The 18455-nt window shown below is 43.9% G+C and overlaps 1 protein-coding gene across 1 annotated transcript; it reads right to left on the bottom strand.

Annotated features, from left to right (window-relative positions):
* Window positions 1-3454: 3454 nt before the first annotated feature.
* Window positions 3455-13488, bottom strand: LOC103638587 (ABC transporter G family member 42). Its single transcript, XM_008661458.3, has 21 exons — window positions 12581-13488; window positions 11295-11749; window positions 11130-11206; window positions 10722-10775; window positions 9548-9638; window positions 8408-8709; window positions 8033-8314; window positions 7620-7936; window positions 7372-7532; window positions 7173-7288; window positions 6939-7095; window positions 6715-6834; window positions 6452-6627; window positions 5991-6338; window positions 5416-5706; window positions 5254-5337; window positions 5007-5140; window positions 4653-4880; window positions 4401-4572; window positions 4060-4314; window positions 3455-3968 (listed from the first exon to the last, which is right to left on the bottom strand). The coding sequence occupies exons 1-21, from the start codon at window positions 12994-12996 to the stop codon at window positions 3699-3701; spliced, it is 4506 nt and encodes a 1501-aa protein (XP_008659680.1). The 5' UTR covers window positions 12997-13488; the 3' UTR covers window positions 3455-3698.
* Between the last annotated feature and the right edge of the window lie 4967 nt (window positions 13489-18455).

Here is an 18455-nt window from a genome sequence, read left to right as displayed (position 1 = left end):
TGTGTTTGTGACCCCGTGCATTCTCAACAACCTTCCAAGACCAGTCCAATTTATTAAGAAAAAGTATTAGTTTCTATTACGAATTTGAACATATAATATGAAGAAGCAGCGACAACATCTAAAGTTACATACCTTTCCCCATTGTGTCGAACCAGCAGGCGCCTACCACGAAGTATCGGTCGCTAAGGGAACTCGCGGGACCTCGCAAGTAGACTCACTCTGAACCTGAGGTGCCAGAACTAGAGGTGTCCTGCTGCGCCTCATCATCGTCCAGCTGAGCATTGTTGTCGTCGTCTTGCTATGTTGTATCGACGTCCTACTGTTGAGCCTCGACAGCGGCCTGCTGCACCACGTCGTCCTCCTATTGGTGCACGTCATCGTCCTGCTACGCCTCCTCCTCCATCGTACGGGTGGTCCCCCTCCCCCTCTCCCTCCTTGTCCTCGCCCTCATCCCATCGCCCACCATATTTGTCCAATCACCTGCAATTAATAGTAAGCAAATAAGCATATATAAAAAATAAGTATTTAGAAACAGATGCAAAATAAATAAAATATAACATTACATTGATTAAAAATAATCTTCATAGTCAGGATTAGTCGGACCATAAGTCACATCATCACTATCAACCATTTCATAATCAACACCATCTGAAGGCGCAAGTTCATCATTGTCATTGCCTAAATGTAATCCTTCAAGCATTTTAAGTCATTCTCATTTTGCACCTCTTCCTCATCCTCGTCAACAACCATTTCATCCTCCTCGTCTACTTCCATTATGATCACTTCAGTTAAGTCTATCTCAAATCGCCCTTCTAGACCATCTTCTTGAAAGAACTCTCTATCATATATGTTTGGGTCTAAGTTATAATCTTCATCGTTTGGAACAGGTAACTTACTGTGCGGTGATACCTTGTACACAACATCCCAACCCTTAAAATGCTCTTTTGTTTAGCACACATATGAGAGATAAAACACTTGTGTGCCCTGTTGGGCCACGATATAGACATCGTCTCCTGGTAAGATGGTATCTTGTCGAATTTCTACTAGCCCAATATTAGAATGTGTCTGCCTCATCACTTTAGGGTCAAATCAATGACATTTGAATATCACTGAAACCATGAAAATTGAGTTCATATATTTTTTTTAATTCTTCCATAATACTCGACCTCGTCCTGCTCTAGCGTAAAAACTCCAGAACACGTGGTTTTTCGATAGGGCCGACTTCGGTCGTAGCTTGTTGTGCGAAAACGGTATCCATTAACATCATACCTAGAAAATGTCCTGACCCTATATGCAAAGCCATTGGCTACTTGTCTCAGCTCGGCACTCATAGACAGATCCCTTTGGCCCTATTTGAACCAGGAAATGAAACCGGGCAATCCATTTCCCACACTCTTTTTAAGAAGGGTATCATATTCATGTGAAGTTGTATCCCTTGATCAACACCAGAATTCATCAAGAAATTTCTTCGTGTATGGCATGATATGTCACCTCGTCAAGGTTGGTCAACAGATATAGCATGATATGGTGCCACTCTTCATGTCTCAAGGTCTTGGTGGTTGAACCACTTGCTCTTCTGAATTACCCTTGAAAAATGTTGAGGTTTGTTTCATTTTCGAAATCATTCTAACGAGGGGTGGATTATGCACGCTTGGGAGTTTGTCACCATAGTAAGTTGTTGTGAAGTTTGACACCTCCTCTAGTATGTATGTCTATGCAATGGATGTCTCGATTTTGCATTTATTTCTACATTTCTTTCTAATAGTCTTTAGTATTTAGGCATCTCTTGACGCATAGGCCCCCATTCGTGCCTCATATGGAAGATGCAGAATCAAATGCTACATCAGATTGTGCCATTCTTACGATCTCTTGACTTAGACCTTGATTTAGGTTTATTAGGACTACCCGCTTGTTGAGTTTTACCTCGAACAATAAAACCTTCACCATTAGACTCGGAACGAGAATCAACATCAATTTTTTCATGGACAATAAATTTGGCATAAGATTCTCAAAAGTCAATGAAGTATAATACCTATAAAGAATAATATCTTTTAAATGCTTAAAATAAGAGGGCAACGATACTACCAACAAAATTTCTTTATCTTCACATCGAAACTCTTAAGATCAACACAAATTGAATTAAATTCATTAAAATGTGACTGAATAGATGTACCTTCCAACATATGAATAGTGCAAAGACGCTCTTTAAGATGGAGCTTATGGACAAGACCCTTGGTCATATATAGCTCCTCCAATTTCTTCTAAAATTCTGTCATATATTTTTGCATTAGTTAGTTCACACAGAATATCATAAGATAAAATGAACTGCAATACAGACAAAGTCTTTTCATCAAGATCATCTCATTTATCATTAGTTGTATTAGTATGTTGCTTTTGGGATGACTTTCGCACAATCAATTGAGTAAGAACATCCTTCATTTAAATATGCCAAATACAAAAATGATTTTATTATCAGATTCGAAATATCAAGGTTAGTCAACATTTATAATGCGAAATAAAAAAATCCCAAATGAAATAGAAATCTCCGTGCAATCTAACGAGTGCATATAACGAAGAAACAAAAAATAATAGATTCTTTGGTCCTTGCGTGAGATTTGTGCACAAGCACTGAAGATCCACAGTTAGGGTAGTAATGAGATCTAGATTTATACTCTAAAATTTAATGATCGAATCCGATTAGGATTGAGCTTTATTCTTATTTATTTTTGAACTAAAATTATTTATAGGCTCTAACTTATTGTAAAAAAATATTTGGATCATGATTTATTACCATCCCTATCCATAGTATTAGCACTTCACGTGTGTGTGCGACTGCATATTGGTGAATGTCCGTCGTTGCCTTCCAATAGAATGGCGAGATGCTCGCGGCACAGTAGAAATTACGAGCCGACCTCGTGCCTAGAGAACATGCTGATCGGCGTGATGTTGTTGTCGATGCAAGCATCAAGACCCGCTAGAGGCAGCCCCCGATGAGCGTGCCATGCGAGATAGAGGACAACAACGGATCTATAGAATGGTGCCATTATAGATCTGATGTGACAAAGAACCAGCAGCGACAACACTAGAGAATAAAAAACTGCGTGAAGCGACTACCATGCAAACAGGAACAAAATGCAAGCATGAAAGCGAACATTATGAGCCCTTAGATGTTGATGAATCTTTTACACTTAAATCCTCCTACCAGCAAATGAATCTTAACGATAACACCCCCCCCCCCCTCTGTCCTTACTCTCGTTCTGAGCGTGCTTCTCTCCATCCCTATACTAGTCGCTTCCCATTACTGAAATACCAAATACATATCTTTAACATACTTACTATAAATTACATACTTGCCCTTGTCTTTAGAGTATCATATCAATAAAAACAATATCCGCTTTTACATAACCTTATACTCGTTTCCAATTGAATAGTTGGTTTCACGAAAGATTCCATGTGAAATGAATTGGGCATGAACAAAACTTTCTCATAGATGTGCTCTTACAAATTACAATGTTCCACAGTTAAACGGCTAGAAATCTGTATAAGACCTCGCCACATTTGACGATGTGTGGAATACCGAAGCTACACCCTATATACATTGCAATATATTAAAGGGACTCAAAAATGAAAGGAGAAAAGGAAGTATTTTCCAAAAAAAGAAAAAATACTCTCAAGAGCTTTTCTGCCATATCTTGTTCCTATCGTTGCTGAAAGTTCAACTTCTTGATGCAGACTGCGTACATGAAAGCGAAGAATACTGCAAAGAGCACGAGAACTGGCGCAACGACTGGCATAAAATCCCTATGGTATCCAAAATGATGTGTTATATAGTAGCTAATCGTCTGGTTGCTTTCGCCAGGGACTGTGATGGGGTCTTGCAGGTCTCCGTATTGTGTCACGATGAGCCCATACACTGTCCATGCCAATGGGCAAATCCAGTAGTACCAGATCCACCATCTAGGAATTCTCTGAAATAAGAATAGAGAAAAAACAACATAAGCATTATTTTTAATCCTACAGAAAAGGATCACGGTAAAGGTGATTGAAGAAACAACTAACCGGTCTTGGAATGAAAAAGCCTGAGAAGAGGTTGAACAGAGAATAGAAAGCTGCGGCGAAGATGGATGCAACCTCATGGTTTGGGGAGATTGAGACAGTCATCATGCCATAGTAGGTGAAGTAGAGGAAGGAGAAGTAGGAAATGAAGAAGAACCAGAAGAACTTGGCAGCTGTCCATTGGAAACTCATCATGGCGTATACGATGAGGGTGTAATACGTTGTTTGGACAAACACATATGGTATCTCTATGACAACCTGCGAAGCATAAAAACTGAGCGACTGCGGAGAGAAGATAGCACCTTAGTCACCACTGTATTCTGTATACTATGATATTTCTTTACCTGAGCAATGGCATATGGCATTGCAGAGTACATCCCAGCAGCCCTCTCTCTGTAGAAGACCGTCCTCTCAATTGAAACAATTGGCTGCACAGTTGAACAATTGTTGATGCCGACAAACATCACAGCAGTGTACATTGATCCAATAACCATCCTGAGAGTGGTTGAATCTCCCCTGCAATAGAATACACCAACACTTTCAGATTTGGAAGGTTGGCACCAGCAACCAAACACGAAGAAAGTAAGAAAATTTACATGTTGGTGCCTATCCTCCAGAAAATGGAGCCGAGCAGCAAGGCAACTAACAAAGTGAAGGAAAATCTAACAAGGTTGTAATCCGGGCTGCGCCAATAGGTCAGCCATTGCTTCCAGAGGCAGGCTTTGAACTGTCCTACTGTGGATTGTGAGTACTCTGTAGGGAAATAAAGATCTGATGTTCCTGGTTCTGGTTGACTCAGCTGGTTCACCAGTACCTTGTTTTGCCTGCATACAATAGTATTGAATTCCAAGGAATTAGATACTAAACTCAAAAGCATATTAAATAAAGCAGGCTAGCTGAGGAAATAGGAAACAAAATATTTTCTACAAAAAAGCATATCTATCACTTACATGTTGAGATCTGATGTTTTATAGTACTCAGCAAAATCCATCTTTAGTCGCACTTCAGCTGCAACTGAACTGACCTCCAGCATCCACGTTGCAGGATTGTACTTATCTTTAATTTTAGGCACTCCAGGAATTGCCTAGTTGCATAATTGAACATAAGATTAGATACTTCACTTTATTTTTATTTTTTAACCCTGTTTTAAATTTATTAACGAACAAAAAAGTAAGTACAACATAGAGCTTTATGTACCTCAAAATACTCAACCATTTTCTGGGAGTTGCGACCCAATTTCCCAGAGTAGATCACCTGGCCTCCTCTTTTTAACAATAGCAACTGCACATGAGAACTTAGGTTAATATTTAGTTTCTGAAAAGGTGCAATAACTACTTATAAAAAATTCCTCATAGCCACCTCATCAAAAGCCTCAAAGATGTCAATGCTTGGCTGATGGATTGTGCAAACAACTGTCCGTCCGGTGTCAACTGTGTTTCGCACGGTTCTCATGACAATTGCCGCAGCTCTTGCATCAAGTCCTGATGTTGGTTCATCCATAAATATGATTGATGGATTGGCAACAAGCTCCACGGCTATTGTCAACCTTTTTCTTTGCTCTGTTGAAAGCCCTGTGATTCCTGGTAGCCCAACTATAGCGTCGCTCAGATTGTTGAGTTCCACTAGTTCCATAACTTCATCCACAAATTGCTGCAACCATTGAGACATGTACATGTTAGCTTGATAAATTGTAATGTGTAGTTTTACTTTAAAAACGAAAAATAAGATGTTACTGTTGACACTGTTTGTTATCATATCTTTCAAATCTCTAACTTCACCTAGACCTAGTTAATAGGTCCTAGTGACAATGAACAAAACAAACTACATAGTTTGTTTGGTCTTACTACCAGACATTTTATCTTCCAAGCAAAGATGTCAATCAACAAAAAGAAAAAATGAATAGTGTCAGAAACATGAAAAAGGACATGACTTACAATCTTTATATCATCAGTTATTTCTTTATCTCCAATCTTTTCAGGAAGGCGCAAAAAGGCAGAGTATATCAAAGACTCCCGAACTGTGACCTGAGGAGAATGGATATCATTTTGCTCGCAGTATCCAGAAATCCTTGCAAATGTTGCTTGGTTCTTGGGATAGCCTGCAATTCTGATATCTCCTTCAATATAACCCCCAGTCTTTCTTCCAGCTAAAACATCCATAAGAGTAGTCTTTCCAGCTCCACTGACACCCATAAGTGCTGTCAGCACTCCAGGCCTGAATGATCCCGTAACCTCACGCAACAATTGGAGTCGGTCATCCTGCACTCCTTGCTGTTTCATTTCCTGGGAAACAACGGAGTTTTCCATCAGTTTCCATATTTGACGATACAAGCACATTGAGGAAGGTAACAAATGGGACAGGAAAAATTGCTGAGAATAATTGAAGGTGAACTCACCGCAGGCATGTCGACATAGTAATTCACATTATCAAAAGACATGGCAAGAGGGTTGAATGGAAGAACCATGCCTCTTGACAGAGCGGCTTCATTGCTGCCAATGGACATGACTCGTGAAACCCCATTAGATGAACTGCTGCTCAAACGCGCATTCAATCTCATCTCCTTCATTTCCTCTGAAAAAACAAAACCTCAGATTAGAAGATGTAATTTGTTTTTCAGTTTTTTCTTATAAGCTGGGACTTTTGTTAAGAGTTTCTTACTATCATGGCTACCGTCCTTCGATTTCGTGCTTCCATTTCTTATTGTCCCTTTTGCATGCCCATTCCCTTCCGCTTCTTTTGCAGTTTCTTCTGATATAATAGCTTGTGGCTTGCCAAGAGCTGAGAATTAAAGAATACATGCTTATGATATTGACACAGAAATTATCATCTGTAGGATTTTATTTTAAGGATGATAAGCAAGGAATCAAGACTATAGCGCTTACGGTTCAGGTACATGAGTGACAATGTGAAAAGAACATTGAAAAAGATGGTGAAACCCAAGAGCCCTGCTGCTCCAATCCAGTACCAATTTTTGTCAACAAAGATGTTGGCACCTTCAAGCATAGCTATCCCCAGTCTTTTTGGAACACCATTTTGATCCTACAAACATGAGCACATACACCTTGTCAACAAAAAAAGCCTTAAGCAGTGAAAAAACAATGATGTAGTGAGCATACCAGTACAAACTTATTCATCCACCGAGGAGAATAGAATTCATTGACTGCTAGAGCATTGTATCCATACATTAAAGGTGAAATCCAGTATCCCCAAATCCACCATTTAGGGATGAAAGCTGTTAACATTGGAATGGCAAATAAGTAGTCAGCAAAGAAAATATTGATCTGTGCGAATAAAAATGGAAGACAAGCAATGAACCTTTTGGCAGGAGAAAGCCTCCAAGAACAAAGAAGAGAAGAAGAGATAGTGCTCCACCAGTGTGAGCAATGATCATGGACCTGCAAAGTCCAGCGATTGCTCTGAAAAGCCCACCTGCCATCTGCTGGATCAAGAACACGAGCAGCAAGTGCTTGAAAAACCTGCACATAGATATAACATAATTAGCAGTTATAGAATTATGATCCCGAAATGGAAAAAATAAAAGAAAAGACAACTCATTCATTTACCTGTCAGCCTCTGGAGAAAACCCTATGGTATAATATGTGACAAGAACCCAGACTATAGATTCAATAATGGAGAATGGGATCCTAAGAATGACGTTCGGTAGTGTGAAGACCCAAGCAGGATAGAAGAGCAGGTCCCGGTGCTTGAAGAACACCGGCAACCTTGTTATGGCCAAGGAGAGCTCAGCAAAACCATTGAACATGTTCACAATCAGAGTAAAGAGCAGTGCTCCAATGTAGACAAAGCCATCATCTAGATTCCTCGTATGCATGTGAGTTCTCAGAAACACCGTTGAAGCAACGAGGGCTACAATGATAAGCTTCAGAGTTCACAAGACAAACAACAATGGCAGCCAATTAGCAAAGGGACTCTTGGAAAATTTCACGACGGTGGCTCCAAAAAAAATTGCTTTTACCTGTAAGGTCTTGAAGATGTACACGAATGAATTGCGCTTGATGAGGAGCCACTCCTTGTCAAAAGATGCCTTGAGGAGTTCTGTTGTTGACACAGAATGCTTTGAGAATACAAGGGCAGCCTGATGGCTACGGCTCTTGTCAAACGGAAGTGAGAGGTGGTTCTCAAGCTGCAGCCCGACATGGAACCGTTGAAACCGCTGTGCAAATTCTGGCACCGAAATGTATCTGTAAGGCCTCTGCTTGTCAGCCCAGTACTGCTCCTGATCCTTCCTTGATGTTACCTGGAAAGTGTCCAAAGAATAGGTTGTCATGCAATTCATAAACTGAGCTTTCAAAGGATATGATGTGATTACTAAACAAGTGATGAATGCTACCTCCTGAAGAAAGTCTGCAGTACCCTTGCGCTCGGGGCAGCTGAATCCGCAAGATTCGAAGAACTCAAGGACGTGTTCGCGGGGTCCCTGGTAAACAATCTGGCCTTCTGACAGTAGGATGATGTCATCGAATAGGTCGAAGGTCTCGGGGGCAGGCTGGAGGAGGGACATGAGGATGGTGGCCTCGCCCAAGTGGACAATCTGCTGGAGACATTTGACGATTTGGAATGTCGTGGAGCTGTCCAGCCCAGTTGATATCTCGTCCATGAATAGCACCTTGGTCGGGCCAACAATCATCTCTCCTGCATTCCAAAAATAAGAACAGTTATCTCAAATATCATGCGTCCTGAAAATGTTCAGAAAACCGTGCAGCTTCATATAAAACCGGCTTTGAAATGGTACTTGTGCATCGCTACATCATTCCCTGAACTGAACATTGAGTTGCTTCAGAGTGTAGCTGCGCAGTTCAGTTGCGTAGAAATTTACCACTCGTCAGTGCTTTTCAACTGGCGAAGCAAGCATAGCTATCGCACTAATCATCATCAGGATTTTCTAGTAATCAGAGTTCTGTACAGAGATTATCAGTCACACGTTGTCCCCTGAACTATTGTAGCATCTCCCTCTGTACTTTGTCTTATTTGTACTCTTGAAGAGAAAAGGAGTGGTTACTGTTTGGACAAGTGACCAACCAAACCAACAACCCTGGAATCCCTGAACCACGAGATGCTACACTATCAAATGCTGCGTTCCAACCAAAGCCCAAAGGCACGGTGTGCCTTGTGTGTGGACCTCGGAGGCGCAGCACAAAAAAGCACAGTGCCTTTTTTCTTTTCTGCAGTGATGGATTGTACCGTTAGAAATTTCAGTCTTCTAGAAATGTCACATGCAGGCAAACAGGAGTTTGTTTCCGTTGCACATGACAGAAGCTCAAGCCTCAAGGATAGGAACCCTAATTTTCGCATAAAACCGAATCCAATGTCAATCCGGGCATCTGAGCCCACCATTCTGTAAAGCCTAAACCACAAAGAACCCGACACAATCATGTCGTCCCACCTTTTTCTTCTCAACATCAGCATGTCGTGAGCATGACATAACGCTGAAGGGGAAGCATGCAGTTCATGTGCAGCAGTAACTGTTTACCTGTGGTGACACGCTTCTTCTGGCCACCGGAGATCCCCCGCTGCATCTGGTCGCCGACGATGGTGTCCGCGCAGATGTCCAGCCCCAGTATCTGCAGCAAAGACCAGCCCGCCCTGTCAGACACCCCCACCCATCGCATCGCATCGCAGTCCAGGACAGTTACACGTCTGACGCCGGCAAAGCGCCATTAGCCTGATTCACACTAGTCTTCGCTTAACGTCCTGAGAGCGACCGCTTCACCGCTCCCCGCGGAAATCCCCCCCTTCACTTTCAAACTCCACCAAACGTACATCCCTCCCTGCCCATGCAAATCGTGCCCAGAACAGTGCCAGAGCCAAGCTGGGAAAAAGTAGAAACCTTTGGCCTGGCATTTCGGCGAACACGTCGTGGGCGTTCGCAAATCTGGGCTGATCGGGTCGCGCCATCGCCGCGAGGTCGGGTTGTTGCACCAACCCTCTGCGTCCTGATTGGCCCCACCAGGCACAGGCAGGAAGACGATGGCTTTGGTTTACGGTCAAAAAAAGAGGCGGGTAGCAGGAGTGAGCGAGCGAGCAAACCAACCCACTGAACCCCGCCACAAACTGCCCTGACGCTTATCCTGTTTCAGCCTCAGCCTCAACTAATCAATCGGTGTGTGGTGAGTGTCAAAGCAGTGGACTTGGTGCGGATTCTTCCTGGAAAAAAAATGATTTCCCATTCCACTGCTCTTGTCCAACCACTCATGGCGCTACGATCCACAGGATCTTAACCAACTTGGTGTTGCGCGTGGGCCATATATAACGCGGCCATATGTGTGTAAAGCATCTTGGCAGCGTTTCTCTCCGTGATGGGTTATTGTGGAAGTGGCAATGGGTTGTTGATGTGGAAAAACTAGCGTTTTGGGGTGACCTAATGCTTAGGAATTAAAATGCCGCCGTTGAGAGCCTCGTGTCGTGCGTCGATGGCGCTGTCAACTTTGGAGTGCCGTAGAAAGAGCTCGCCATAGAAAAGTTAACTGTAATTCTTAGTGGTTGTTTTTATCTTCTGGATAATATTGATTAAAAAAAGTAGTCTGATGTTAAAGGGAGCTCCAGACGTTTGTAAAAAGAACTTCCGTTCTGGCATTTTCTCCACCGGTACGTTAACCGCCCAATAAAAAAATAGTTTATAAAGCCATTAGCCATAAGACTCTTACCCTGAGAGTATAATCCGTTTGGAGACTGCTCCCCACACCTTCCATTGAAGTGGCCTGGAAACAGTAGAAACATGATGAGTATAAGGATAGCATATATGCAGAGACTATTAGGCATGGTGTACTTTGATCATGAGACTTCACAGCACCAGCTGATCGAGTACTTTACTTATGTGGATGTCCCACTTACTGGGGTCCAGATGATTGTTTTTAGTTAGCTTTCAAAAAAAAGGCTCAATTAGTTATATAAGTTTAGACAACATGTTTCTGTCGTCTATATGCACCACTTGTTGGGACCGTGCATATATGATTTGAACTTGATGTGTCGTTTTCCTTAATGGATGTGGTGCCGCGCGCGCGACAAGCTAGGTTTGTTCGTGCTGAGAGACAAACAATCCCTAGCTACGTTACCTTCATGAAGAGGTCGACTTCAGGCTCCGGGCGGATGCCGGCCTCCTTCTCCCTCCTCGCCAACTCGGTCATGAGATCTGGAAAATAAAGACGCGCGTCAAAACCCACATCGACTGAACTGAAGAAGCAACAAAATTTTACCAAAGCAAAACTTAATTAACCTACCGTATTTGGTGCCGACGCCCTGGCACCTGGCGGAGAAGTCGAGCGTCTCCTTGACCGTCATCTCGCCGACGTGCACGTCCGTCTGGCTGATGTACGCCGCCGTCTTCTGCGGCACGAACTCGTCGAGGCGGAAGCCGTTGTAGGTGACCTCGCCGGCGCGCGTGAGCGCGGGGTCCAGCTTGCCGGCGAGGGCGAGCAGCAGCGTGGTCTTCCCCGACGACGGCGGGCCCAGCAGCAGCGTCATCCGCGAGGGGCGGACGGCGCCGGACACGTCCCCGAGGATGGTGAGCCTGGCCTGCCGCCCCAGCCGCACGCCGCACAGGCCCAGGGCGCCCTCCGCGATGTTGCGCGCCGTGTTCAGCAGCGTCGGCAGCGCGCGGCTGCCCACGTGGCACTTGGCCTGCACCGTCAGCCTCTCGAACCGCACCTCCACCGTCGGCAGCTCGATGCCCACCCTGCATCACATGCATGCATGTCTTCGTATTGGTATTGCTATTTTTTTTTCAATTCCTCATCAGCTGCTCTCGCGCGCGGCATGCATACCATACCATGCTTCAAATAATTTTTATAAATATAGAAATGAGAATAATGATTGGGCTCTTGTTGCTTTGATTCCTGTTGGAGTAAGTTAGCTGCTCATCTCTGGGGTTCGATGTGTGAACTTCAAATGGATTTGTTCAACTGCAATGGCCTCTCATGACGCACGCACCCTCAAAAATTTGCAAGGGAAACACTATGGATAATGGGGGGCAGGAAAGACAGGTTCATCTGCTCTTGGAGTGACCCCTATCAGTCAACCGATCAAAGTCATATTCAGAGGCCTGTATTATGATGGGGATTCGAAGCAGGGAACCGTATTCTAGCTAGCTAGCCAACAATCGACGCGAGCTGAGGGAAAAACATAAGAAAAGAAAAAGGTAGTTTCTTTCTCAAAACATGGTCAAAAGTAGTTTGAAAAAAAAAACGAAAATTGTGTTCATTTCTTGTATCCGAAAATTTGTACATGTTCCTGGTTTTGTGCACGTTTGCAAAGGTGCTCGATATGACGATATGTCCTACACTTTTGGAAGTACTAGAAGCTGAAGTTTCGTCTGGAATCAATTGTTTGGGCACCTCCTGAAGCTAAGATAAAGCGATAACGCTTGTGCTTCCGGCCACAGAAACCAGCATGCAGATTCATCTCTCACCCTGCCTCTTTTGTGTGTGTGTGTCGGCCGGAGCTAGCACTGGGCAAATTAAAGAAAACAAACAGAAGCAGGCGCGCGGCGAGCGTGTTTGTTGCGCACCTGTCGATGCGGTTGCGGAGCTTCTGGAGGAACCGCTGGTTGTCCTCCTCGGCGACGCGGAAGACGCGCTCGATGAACTCCTGGCGCTCGCCAACGCCGAGCTTCCTCACGTCCACCTCCTTGAACCGCTGCTGCTTGCCGCCGTCGTCGTCGTCGTTAACCCCGCCCACGGCGGCGGCCTCCGACAGGATGGCGGTGCGCACGCGGCTGTAGGTGGGGAGGCGCTCGATGGCGGCCCATCGCAGCGCCTCCTCGTCGTCGTCGACGCGGCCGCCGCGGCTGCTTGTCCGGGACCGGGAGCCGTGCTGCGGCATGAAGACGTCGTCGACGCCCCACGCCTCCATGCCCATGCCGCGGCCGATGCTCCGGCTCATCCGCCGCCCCGACTCCCACACCTTCTCCATCGCGCTCTCCATCGCGTGTGTGACTGTGTGTGTGTCTATATATGTGCGCGCCTGTCTCTTGTCTACCGGCCGGTGTCGCTTGATCGGTCCAGGCCGGGCAGGCAGCACCCGGCTCCCGGCAGGTGGTCGTCACGCCGCTCTTGCCTTGCTCAGACGTACTGCGTCCGCGCGCTAGACGCCTGGTGTTGCCGTGCTAGGACGGAGCTCCTCTCAGGCAAGGCCGCAGGCCGGGCGCTGGCTCCTTCTGCGCATGCATGCACGTCAGTGCGGCAGTTGGTGGTGGTGGCGGCGTGCGAGCTGCATGAGTAGCCTGGATTGGAAGGGAGGAGAGAGGGGGGTGAGAGGAGTGAGCCCGGAGGTGGAGTTTATATATATGCGCTGCTGCGGGTGGCGCGCGGGGCGGGGAAATGGCCAACTGAAATTTCCAATTGTTTTTACCAGGCCTAGGTCGCGTCTAGGAGCTACGCTGTGCTCTGGTTGGGTTGGTGGGGACTGGGGGGCGGCGGCGAAGCCCTTTTGGCTTTCGCAAGGAAGCAGGGACCGGAGGACGACTCGCGGGGGCATTTTAGCGGCGCTGCACGCGGTTGACCCGAGTCGACCGCGGTGGGTGGACACAGCCCCGGCCGGTGCTGAGTGCTGAGTGCTGAGCGCCCCACGCGGTAGGTGGACACACACAGCCGCTGCTGAGCGTGAGCGGTGAGGGCGGCGGATGCGTCGTCCGTGGACGTGGCTGCATCATATCGGCAGATCAGAACCAGATGGCAGCGCATTTTTGCGCTGTGTTGTGTTCATGCGTTGACTGTTGAGTGATGTGTTGCGGGAGCGCTGGTGGCCGGCCAGCCGATCTAGCCGCTGCTACACGTACGGTAGGAGGAGTGCCGTACCGTTCCACTTCTAGCGGTCTAGCTAGTCACTTCGTCTGCATTCCGACTTCCCAGCAGTTCAGTGGTTACGTGTCAGGTTTTGGCGCACATGGCTGCCTCTCATTTCGTTCTGTGTGGTGTGGGCAGGCCGTGTGTTTCATGACGCATCGGCCTCGCTACTCGATGGCCGGCCATTGCAGTTTTGGCGAGTTACTTATGATGGTGAAAACGGTCGGAAACGATTGGTAAACACAAAAACCATTTTCGTTTTCATATTTTTCCTCGGAAACGAGATAAAAAACGGTAACTCTAGAAACGAAAACGATATCGGTAATTCGGAAACATAGGAAACGAAAGTTCGGTACGAAAATTACACCGGTTACGATCGAAATCTAAAAATTCGATCGATAAAAACTGTAACTTGTACCCTCAATTGACTTCAAAAATTCACGTAAGTCATACATTTATATAAAATTAATAATAATATATAAGGTAGCAGGCCACAATAAATATATAAAGTAAGAAATCATAAAACAATAAAATCATTATTATGTATTTAAATAAAGTAGAATCAAGATGTGTATAATGATATGGCACTTACATTCTATTTATACACCTACTACTTGGTATAGTCAATATAATTAGTGTCCTCTTGGTACTTCTTAAGTTCTCATTCAAATTATGAATATATGTATCAAGAGTAATAAGAGGTAAGAAAAAATAAATAAGATTTATAAAAGTTTCAAACGATTCTAAACTATATATCATTAGATAAATCTTGATTTTAGAAAAATAATAAAATTATTTTTATATTTTTCTAAGCTAAGATGAATTTATTATGAATTTATAAAGATCAGTTCAGATTTAATATTTTTTCTGAAAAATACCGAATTTATTACCGACGGTAAAATACCGAATAAAAACGGTAATTTCCGGAAACGGTCGGAACAGACCCAAACCGTTTTCGTTTCCGAGTTTTTCTACCGATTCCGTTTCCATATTTTCGGTAACCGTTTCCGTTTCCGTTTAAACCTAAATTTCGGTAAAATTTCGAAAACGATTTCCGGTATCCGAAAAATACCGTTTCCGTTTTCATCCCTACTTATGATCAGCTGCAGACAGATAGCAATAGAGAGTGGCCTAAATGATATGAGTGGCGTGATTTCTTCATCAGGTTGAGAAGCTGGTAGCTTGCGGAGTTACGGTACTAGTATTAGAGAAGATTTTTCTCTAGAAAATTAAGGTACGGCAAGTGTCATATCTTGCCACAAGAGTCTTCGCACCCCCTATGGTAAATAACATATAGATTTACATTTGCATGGTTGTGATTGATGCTAAAGGTGTATTTGGTTTCCGTTTTGGCTGTGACTTCTGTCTCTCAAAAGCCAAACCAAAGACCTCGTTTTAGCCCGCATTTCCCACAACATCCTTTTTTCATAGCCGCTAGACTCTAAATCCTCGTGTAATGTACCCACATCTCTACTATATTTAAGTGTGAGTTTCGTCATGTGTCGCTTCCTCCAGCAAGTGAGCGAGCGAATAATTTCTCCTCCCGCACAGAACATCCAAAAATATAGGGTGAGGCAAATTTGAACCCTACTCACTTGGTATAAAATACTCAGGTTCTACCACTATAACTCATGTCCATTTGCGTTATATGAAGGAGAGATATTGTAAATATAAGATTCATCTATATGACATATAGAAATTGTAGCAATGTATGGGTAACTAACTAGTTTATCATGAAATGTGTAATAAAAAGTAACCCAAAATATGCATCTAAATCTATCATAATAAAAGATAAGTAAAGCAGGCATATGCATATAATTACCTACATATAAGTATGCCATTGTTAGAAACAACTAAATAGACCCTCAAGTATACTTCTAAAGTACAAACTGTGGTGGAACCGTCCAACTTAAGTGCTCTGGTCCCACATCAAGAGCGATGACACACTTAAATCGAATTAAACCGTCAGTCCATCAAATCTAGTCCGATTTAACCACTAATACATGATTGATAACCACATCTCATTTAAAGATGAGAACATAGAAAACATCATTCCATAGATAGCAGAAATTGTTGAATTAAGCATCATTGACATTACATCACAGAGGTTTGATCATGAAATAGTAGTTCAATGTTCATACGTAGCAGAATTTAAAGTGACGAAACAGCTGATGGAGATAGATGAGTAGCATGGTGAAGCCGACCATGATCTACTATGCATGATCCTCTCCTGCAGAGGTCGTGTCCCAATCGACTATCCATCCTGGTGGCAAGTGGCTCGGCCAAGTCACTCCAACAACCAGTACTTGAAAAATTATGCCACAATCAATGTCGAGTATGCTAATACTAAGTGAGTATTACTCGGTGTGTGGAAACTACTCCATGACTCCTAGACATATGAGGCTTTTTGGCTAAGGGGTTTGTTTTGCAAAAAGCAGGTGCTAGTTGTCTACTTTAAACTTTAGCTCTAGATTCTAGTTGAATACGTATTCTACGTATGCATCCTTCTAGACAATCATGGTAGCAAACAATTAATTCAAATCATCTACTTTATTCATCAACCTCATTCCTCTTTTTACTCACTGGGGTACAATGATCAAGAAGTCTCATTAGCTACGAGAAACTGACGATTCGAATAGGATTTTTAGCCTTCAAGTGAAAACATAAACACATGACATGTAGGTGACTCGTCGGCCCCACACACGACAACCATCTCCATCGATTCCCTAAAACATGGTCAGAGCCCACTTCCCTTGGATACAGAGCCCCACTGCCCTAGACCCCAGCCATATAGTGACTAATCTTGTACCCACCACTTGCTATTATGGGAAACCTTGTTTCAGAGCAAGTGGGAGAAAGTCCATGTGTAGGTTTAATCAGATACTAGGCTTGTCGATTACCCATATTCTTGGCATGTATTTAGTACGTTCAAACGCTTGATACAAAGTATCCACATGTTAATCCTTATTCCAATTCTGTTCCATAGACAGCGCATCCTCTAGGGATCTGTGTCCATGAGCATTTCATAATCGCATTCTCAAAAGAATAACATTCAATTCCTGACATCACATGAGTGCTAGAGAAATCACTCGACTTCTACAGTAAACCTTATTTAGTATTGCATCTAAGCGACTTACCATACTAGTGTTTCGCCACATAGGTAATACTGTCATGCAATGCAACTAAGTTTTCAAGAAATTTCTACAACATAAATGCACAACACATTCAAGTAATAGAATTGCAATAATATAATAACAATATATAGGAGTTATGCATAGACTAAGGGGCTTGTCTTCTTGAGAGGGGTTAGTGATAACTCCTTCTAGGGTTGGATTCGAGTCATGGGTAACTTCCATCCCAGCGAGGTCGTATTCTTGCTGACCTCCTTTGGATTTGAAGATAAGTATGTACCCTCCATCCGCAAGGTTGCAGTCTACACAGGATGTATATGCATGAATTATTTGATCGGGACATCTTTATTGCCATCACATAATATGTAAAACCTTAAAGGTAAAGTTCTCAGGAATGTGGCATTTAGATTAGAGCGTAACTTCTCTATGTTTTGAAAAGAATAGATTAGGTTTACTCTTGACTCTTGAAAGGGAAACAGTCTTAAAACCATTTCTTATATTTTGGTGCATGATGACCTTCACAACCATTCGGACTGACCAGTTTGCCTAGTCTCTGATTCACAGGTTCATAAGATCAACAGTTCAGTTTCTAAGTCAGAATCAGCTCAGTTTCAACCAAATAGGGTAATACATGGAATAGATGAACTACCAAGAGCTCTACTCTTTGGACAAATTCTAAATACCCCGAGGAACCTTTTCAACACGTCTAGAAAGGTTGGAAAGCTCAAAATCAACATATCACTATTGTGGGGCTAGTATTGGGCAAAAGAGGATATATGTGTGAAAGAATCAAAATGCAAAGAGGATTGAACTAAGGGATGAGGATGCAACACCTCAATATAAGACATAAAAAAGAAGTAGAAAAGTTCAAGACTCAAGATCAAAAGAAGCCCAAAAGAGTCAGCGAAGAAATCCAACAAAGGGGCAAGACAGGCTTGCACCAGCCTGCGGCGCATCGGAGTGTCCAGTGTGCACCGGACAGTGTCTGATGTGTAGGCTAGCGCACCCAACGAACTGGTCGCTCTCGGAAAAACGAAGAGCTCCGCGGCTAAAATTCACCGGATTGTTCGATGTGCACTAGACTGTCCGGTGAAGCCCACGGCCAAAGACCATCTTCTCCAACGATCGACTGCCACCCGCGTCAGAGACATCAGGAAGTCAGAAACAGTCAGAGAAGATAGTCGCGCTGGACTGTCTGGTGTGCCACCGGACTGTCCGGTGCAGCACGGGGACAGGCAGAACCAACGGACGACTGTAGCAAACCCTAATGGCTAGCTGACGTGGCAGGCACCGGAGAGTGAACAGTGCCATGTACGGTGTGCATAAGACAGTCCGGTGCGCCCGTCGACAGAAAGATGTTGCTTTCTGTCCAACGTCTATATGTGGGTTGGGGCCTATAAATATCACCCCAACTGGCCATTTCAAGGGAGGGAGCCCAAGCAACATATCAAGGCATATAGTAGACATA

Source organism: Zea mays, chromosome 9, assembly GCF_902167145.1.
Source record: "Zea mays cultivar B73 chromosome 9, Zm-B73-REFERENCE-NAM-5.0, whole genome shotgun sequence".
In the NCBI taxonomy this organism is placed as follows: Eukaryota; Viridiplantae; Streptophyta; class Magnoliopsida; order Poales; family Poaceae; genus Zea; species Zea mays.
This window is presented reverse-complemented; position numbering and strand designations above follow the sequence as displayed.

Excerpts from the sequence above, each read along its gene's own strand:
- LOC103638587 (XM_008661458.3), bottom strand. The coding sequence starts at position 12,996 with ATGGAGAGCGCGATGGAGAAGGTGTGGGAGTCGGGGCGGCGGATGAGC. Across the intron at positions 5,707-5,990 it reads TAACTGATGATATAAAGATT|CAATTTGTGGATGAAGTTAT; the intron begins GTAAGTCATGTC and ends CAATGGTTGCAG. Across the intron at positions 4,573-4,652 it reads TGGAGGATAGGCACCAACAT|GGGAGATTCAACCACTCTCA; the intron begins GTAAATTTTCTT and ends ATTCTATTGCAG.